Raw genomic sequence first — 1,897 nt, 5'->3', positions numbered from 1 at the left:
CGTCAGAGGAGCGCGGCAGCTCGAGGCGCCGGGCGGCCTGGCGCAGCATGTAGGTCAGGTAGACGTCGCGCTCAGAGACGATGGTGCGGTGCAGGTCGGGGAACGCGCCCACCATCTCGGCCATCATCTGCTCCAGCAGGTCCTTCTGCTTGCAGCGCTCCACGTCGTCCTTGCTGGGGGCAGAGGGCACGCTGCCAGCCTCGCGGGCACGGGGCGGCCAGCGGGAGGCTGGTGCTGTTGACCCAGGGCAGGGACCTCGGTACCCTCTTTGTTTGGGATCACGGCGGAAGGAAGGGGTGGGAAGGCCCTGTTTGAGGAGGCTCAGCCCCAGGACAAGGGGGAACGTGCCACGTGGCGGGGCCGGGCCCCGCTTCCTGGGTGGGGCTGCCCGTGGGAGGCTGAGGGGCCCTACCTGATGGGGTCTGACAGAAAGCACAGGCCCCAGGCCAGCTTGACCTTCTGCCAGAAGGAGAGCGCAGCGATGGCCCTCTTGAAGGTGACGGGGATAGGCCGGTCGCCCAAGTGGAACTTGCAGAAAGGCACCTTGCTGGCCTGGGGCAGGGGCTGGGTGTTGGTTGGGGAAGCCTGAGCTCCGGGGCGGCTCCCGTGCGCTGAGCCCCCTTCCCGGCCGGACCCGGGCCCACCTCCTTGAAGGCCTCCCGGAACTCGCCACCAGGGGCCATGCCCAGCTGCTCAGTGATGTGGGCGGACACCTTCAGCAGCAGCATCTGCATGAGTCCGGACATGACCCCGTTCTGTGTGTGGGGGGGGGACCGAGGGTCAGCGGCCGCTGGGTGCAGAGCACAGGCTCCAGCCTGAGCACAGACCTGGCCTAGGCCGGGAGGCTGCGCGAGGGCCTTGGGCAGGCGGCCACCCCCGCGGCAGACACTGAGGCCCCATTTCCCTCCAGCGCCCCCAGCCCACACCTCAACTCCTCCGCCCATGTCCCCGAGGGGCGCACGGCGGCGTGAAGGAACGCGCGGAAGACGCAGTGGGGGACACCGCCTGGGCCGGCTGGTAGGCAGGGCCGCACTCCTGACCGCCCCCCCCCCCCAGGACCCGCCCAGCAAACCCTCGGGTCCCTGTCCGGCCCTTGCCTTGGTGCTGAACCATCACCCGCCTGTTCTTCCTTGTCCAAACCCAGTAAAGGGGTGCCCCTCTCCTGCCACGGGCCGGGCGCCACCCCGCTGCCCGGAAGGTCGCCCGCCCAGCGCCGCACCTGCCTCACGGCCTGCTGCAGCTTCTCCAGGCTGATCTCCTTGGCCTCCTGGAGCAGCGTGGTCTCGTCCATCTTCAGCATGGACACGCGGTACTGACACAGCTCCACCACCACCACGTCGGGCTGCACCTCCCGGATGGTCTGCAACGGACCGACGTGCCGGCTCAGCCCCGGGGCCCTGCTCCCGGCCCCGGCCCCACCGGCGGAGGCCACTCTGGAACCGCCCGGGAGGCCCGTCCCCAGGGGCTGCCTCGGCTGCGGTGGCCACAACTCATTTCCTGAAGCAACGGAGAAGCTACAAAACAGGTGTGCTTGTCGCTAAGTAGAAAAGTGCCGAGGCCGCGAGGCCTCCCTGGCGTCAGAAACCTCCTTTCTGAGGGGCGCCGGCGTCGTGGAGGATAAGGCGGTGGCTCACGGGAAGGGGACGCTCGGCCCGAGGCCGGCCCAGCGTGATGGTCCTCACCTTCACGACGTCCTTCTTGCTGTCGTCGCTGAAGTGGGCTGTGCCCACCACGTACACCCTGCTCCCGTCCTCGGCCACCAGCTCCGTCACGGTGCGCGGCAGGCTGGGCCGTTCTCGCCGCCGCCTCAGCTTCATCTCCAGGAGCAGGGACAGAGCGTCGGCGTCGGCTGTAAGGACAGCAGGCCGGCTGGGGTGCCGTGCGCACCGGGGCCCAC

At 69.5% G+C, this 1,897-nt stretch overlaps 1 protein-coding gene across 2 annotated transcripts in view; it reads right to left on the bottom strand.

Moving 5' to 3' along the window:
- Positions 1–1,897, bottom strand: part of TRABD (TraB domain containing) — a 6,382-nt gene that overhangs the window by 678 nt on the left and 3,807 nt on the right. For both annotated transcript variants that reach the window (XM_077758058.1, XM_077758057.1), the window contains 5 exons: positions 1,683–1,849; positions 1,220–1,360; positions 645–755; positions 413–552; positions 2–173 (listed from right to left, as the gene is read on the bottom strand). In XM_077758058.1, the coding sequence (XP_077614184.1) occupies positions 2–173; positions 413–552; positions 645–755; positions 1,220–1,360; positions 1,683–1,849 (731 nt within the window). The remainder of the gene's footprint in view (position 1; positions 174–412; positions 553–644; positions 756–1,219; positions 1,361–1,682; positions 1,850–1,897) is intronic.

This window comes from Crocuta crocuta, unplaced genomic scaffold (genome assembly GCF_008692635.1).
Source record: "Crocuta crocuta isolate KB4526 unplaced genomic scaffold, BGI_CrCroc_1.0 scaffold143, whole genome shotgun sequence".
Lineage (NCBI taxonomy): Eukaryota > Metazoa > Chordata > Mammalia > Carnivora > Hyaenidae > Crocuta > Crocuta crocuta.
The sequence above is the reverse complement of the archived record's forward strand: the minus strand, read 5'-3'. Positions and strand labels throughout refer to the sequence as shown.